This window comes from Solanum tuberosum, unplaced genomic scaffold, assembly GCF_000226075.1.
Source record: "Solanum tuberosum cultivar DM 1-3 516 R44 unplaced genomic scaffold, SolTub_3.0 scf00366, whole genome shotgun sequence".
Lineage (NCBI taxonomy): Eukaryota > Viridiplantae > Streptophyta > Magnoliopsida > Solanales > Solanaceae > Solanum > Solanum tuberosum.
In genome coordinates, this window is record NW_006239289.1 from 66,045 (window position 1) to 70,801 (window position 4,757).

The 4,757-nt window shown below is 35.4% G+C and overlaps 1 protein-coding gene across 1 annotated transcript; it reads right to left on the minus strand.

Moving 5' to 3' along the window:
• Positions 1-363: 363 nt before the first annotated feature.
• LOC102595393 (ATP-citrate synthase alpha chain protein 2) lies at positions 364-4,331 on the minus strand. Its single transcript, XM_006361601.2, has 13 exons — positions 4,166-4,331; positions 3,981-4,083; positions 3,018-3,194; positions 2,748-2,909; positions 2,552-2,632; positions 2,269-2,320; positions 2,079-2,193; positions 1,892-1,973; positions 1,410-1,505; positions 1,200-1,301; positions 936-1,052; positions 738-854; positions 364-607 (listed from the first exon to the last, which is right to left on the minus strand). Exons 2-13 carry the CDS (start codon positions 4,077-4,079, stop codon positions 536-538), a joined length of 1,272 nt encoding a protein of 423 aa, XP_006361663.1. The 5' UTR covers positions 4,080-4,083; positions 4,166-4,331; the 3' UTR covers positions 364-535.
• Between the last annotated feature and the right edge of the window lie 426 nt (positions 4,332-4,757).

The window sequence follows — 4,757 nt, forward strand, 5'->3', positions numbered from 1 at the left end:
AAAAATATATGAAAATTTGGATGACTCTCCAAATTTCATTTGTGTCACATAAATTGAGACAACAAAAATAACATATATTGGGTCCATTTTAATTTATTTGTCTTATTTTTTTTATATTTAAAAATTGCGTAAAAATACTATAAATCATGATAATTGACAACATAAAATATTTCAAAAATGTTGTATGTGGGTAGTCTTATTATGCCTTAAATAGCGTCAAAGAAAGTACAGATTTGTGATAAAAAAACTTATTCCTTTATCCACGCAAACAATCGCTTCAAAAACTCGATTATTAGCCCCAAAACATACCATTTATATTATATGCACGGGCCACATTATCTAGTAATATAATATGCCACAAAATACTTTCAGTAGCTGTATATGTAGAGATTATTATTAGAGCCCATTTGCTAGTGTAAAATGTCTCAAGTACAAAGCACTCTCTTTTACATCAGACACAAACAACATTATGCTAACACAAAGCTAAAAAGTAAACCAAAACAATTTAAGCTTGGAGAATGCAGAGTTGGTTGCTTTATGCAGCTGCAGTGATGCACTCAATAGCCTGTTTGCAGATGCCAGTCATGGTTTCCTCAGGTCCATATACCTACAATAATAAATTAAGAGACGGGGAAAATATTACAACGATACTTAAGTTGTGATGTCAAAATTGCTTGAGGCTATTGAAACAGGAAAAATGGTTTTAGACTAGTTATTGCTGGATACCAAATTCATACCTCAATTGGGATGCCGATTTCCTCCCCAAGAGACCGCATTTTTGCGAGACCCTTTTGGTAGTTTGGACCACCTCTTCTGACATATATGTGCATTCTTGCAGCTTTAAGCTTGGATTCCTGTTACAAGAACTCTGAGTTAGGTGTCCAAGTTACTACAAGTCATATTGAAGATGGCTATGATTTGTGATGGTTTCGTACCTTCTCCTTCAGAGCTCGAATTATACCACTACATGTAGCAGCAACATCAGTAAAGTTGGCTATTCCCCCACCTATCACAAGGGCTCTCTTACGGCCATCAGGATCTGCGGTTGCACACTGCATAATTGGCAACGAAATGAGTATCTTTCTCCTAATAAAAATGTTCTTTTCATTCTCTAGACAAATAAACCAAGAATATGCCATAGCATGTTCACTATGATGGTATATCCTATATATTAAGTTAACCGAATACTTTATGCTTACATCAATTACAATTCTGGCATACTGCAAGACCTCTTCTTCATTTGGAGCACCGCTGTATTCGGCATAATTCCCGAGCTCAGAAGCATATCCAAGATCACCGACCTGAAGGTAACCCAACATGGCAATTAGAGCAATGCAACAACAGAAGGGTAGTCAAAGTAACCAGCTACATAGGGCATGGCATAAGTTTCGCAAAGGATAGAAACATACAGTATCTGCATAGATGACACTGGCACCTCCACCAGCAACCATCGTCCAAATACGTCCCTTGGGGTTCAAGACCGTGAACTTCAAAGACGCACTTGTCTGCAATAGAAAAATGAATGATCAATTGTTCATAGAACCATCTGCTACCTCAACTGACACAGTTTAGACAAGAAACACTTCGCAGCGCACTGTAATGCTCAATATTTCATGCCCAAGAAACATGCAGTAGACATCTTATATTAAAAGAATCAGCTTTCTCCTCTTCTTGAATTTGTATTACTTGAAAAGGTTTTCTAAATTTTGATGGACGAATAAATAGCAGCTGTTTGTTTCCTTGCTCATCTCTTACAATTCCCAAAAGAGGGACTATTAAGACCGGGTAGATACATCTTTTTCTACTTCCGGGGAGTGGGAGAGGGTTGGCAATTCCAAGTCTTTCATCCCTCATGCTTTTCTTAATTAAATGCCAAAGTGTCAAGAAATACCTTTTCATCTAGCCCATGAATAAAGCTCTCCGTAGCACTCATCACTCTTCCAAATGGCAATGGAAATTCAACATTTCCCCACCTGCAGAACAAATGATATATTATTATACTGATGATGCATGCATACCATACTCAAATATATCTGGAAAGCAGTAGACGGCTAAATGCCAGTGTTCCAAGAGATTACTTTTTGAAGTTCTTAAAAGCAGCAGTGTCATCAAGCTCTCCCCTCATATCCAGTGGATAAGGCTTTCCTTCGACCAATGTGAAAGGATTCATCTCCAGGAAAGTAAAGTCCAGATCTGATCGAAAGAATATTCAAAGACTCAGGCAAATCCAATGGCTATTAATGATGTGATAATGAAATTTGGACATACCTTGAAACAAAGTATAAACCACTTTGAGGAACTCCTCAATTACACCTTTAATCTGTACAACACAAGTGAATTTCGCATCGATATCAGTGGTTTCAGATTACATTGCAGAAACTAATATGACATATAAACTCGGAATATACAGCCTTTTCTTATTTTCCCTTTTGCCTTTTACTTTTTGAAGAAGAAAATCATTACTCAATGCTCCATTTTGACAATGAATTTTCAAATATAGGTGGCAACAAGGATCAAATTTTCCTAATTTGTGGTTTTCTCAAACATTTACCTCCAGTGGTAGAGTAGCAACAAGTGGTGCACAAATCTCTGATGTAAAAGATGTCCCCGTTGGCACAAAGATTGTCTTAACCTGGATTTAACACGGTAGAATGTCGAATCAATATACATGCTTAAAATACTGAACTTATTAAAAAATAACATGTTTTCTGTTGACTTGTAACAAAATATAGGCACATTTCAAGTACCTTGTCCCAGTTCTCTTCAATATCTATTCCTCCACATTCAGAAAAGCTAACACTACAACCAAGTCTCTCCGAAACAATATTAAGGTAAAACTCCTCATTGTGGGGTACAAATGGTTCAACGATGAAGGTTGTGATAGGCCCTTTGCATCCACTCATCTCAACCTGTTAATGTGAAAATGCATTCTAATAGTATAAATAATGTGTTTCTGGATAAAGTATGTATTGTGTTCTCCTTATAACAATATCACCACAAAGAATATTTTCAATCACCTCTTTACCTAACCGTTCCTTCACAAAAGAAGCAACTTGAGCCAGATCAAAATTCAAGGCAACTAGCCCGCTTTTTCCACGCTTCCCAAATAACATATCAGGCTTTACCACCAATTGTGTTGAAGAAAGCCATGGCTCTTTCTCTACAAGCTCATTCAAATCAGTTGACTCTGTAATCTAAGACATCGAAAGAAAAAATACCATCATCATATTGCACAGAGGAATAAATTTCCGCATTCTTATATTCTCTCAAATAAATCATCTAATGCAATCTATAATTGTCACAAGAAACATGAAAGATTGTTTTCTCTAGTCCTTCAACCTCCATCATCCACAAATGAATTTAGGCCAGTGTTGTATGGCGTCTGGACCACATAATAAACTCATTTAGCTCATTTGCTTTGAGAGCACTGAATACTAGAAAAAGGATACACAATGAAAGACTTCAAGAAGATACACACTCAAATTCAATAAAGGAGCAAGAACTTTTATTAAGGAGTTTCAAAATATAAAGAAGTAAATTCACGAAGAAGCCAAGGAATGTCAATATGTAATATATATATATACATAAAAAGAATACTTTTATCTAACTACACATTGTAATTTTCCCACCCCTCAACAACATGTGCCTTCACCACTGTACACACTGGTTCATATGCAGTGATTAAGCAAGATCCATTTCCTACTATTCTTCAGTTTAGTAAGTAACCAACAATCAACATACTGTACCATCAACCAGATCTGTTTTACTAGAATCAGCAATATATGATGAATGCTCCAAAGTTACAACTACTAGACGGCAACTCGAATAATTTCAATTTGCCATCCTACATTTCAAATACAGTTGGCCTAATTTTAATAAATGGAACCTAAAACTATCCTGCATTCAGTTACCAGAAAAAGGGGTTTTAGGTGAGAGGTAATGTTAATTGAATCACAAGGTCATTCATTGTTTTGAGTTACCTGAGCAGATTTGATGGCCAAATCATAACCAGCAAGCCTCTTAAAGTGTTCTTTCAACAATCTTTTCGAATCATATTCTCTGATCTTCTTGCGGGCCATTTTCCTTGTTTAGATCCAAAAACTCATAATTAACAAAATCTACAAAAATTCATACAAAAAAAATGCAAGAAAGTTGAGATCCTTACCGTTAAAAAGCTGATTCAAAGAATCTGTATGAAACTTGTAAGAATATTGGGATTCAACTCACTATATTTATAGTTGTGATATTGATGAGATTTTCAGAGATGGCTGCTCTACATTATAAAAAATACATATGGGCTAATTGAAAAATAGTATAGTAGTATATAGAAACATACAAAAAATAGAATCATAGAGTATATATTAGCGGGAAGTAATTGTCTGCGATGGACAGCGCAAATATGAAGCACAAGAAAATTACCTACCCACCCATGTGGACCAACCAACTCATAAAAACTATTCATATTACTAATTCATTTTTGAGGTTAAATTCATTATTTTTGCACTTTTTAAAAAACAAATAATAATATATAATTAATAGAGGAACTTTCGCATATAGCCATTCAAAAATAGCCTAATTACGCCCCATAACTATAGTTTGATAATTACAATTCGTAGCTACATGTTATAGGGAGGAGAGAGGCAAGCGAGATTAGGAGAGAGAGGCGAGCGAGAGAGGGCAGAGAGTGGGAGAGAGGTGAATTGTATATGTATATCGGTTAGATAATTGTATATTATACATATGCATTTGTATATATG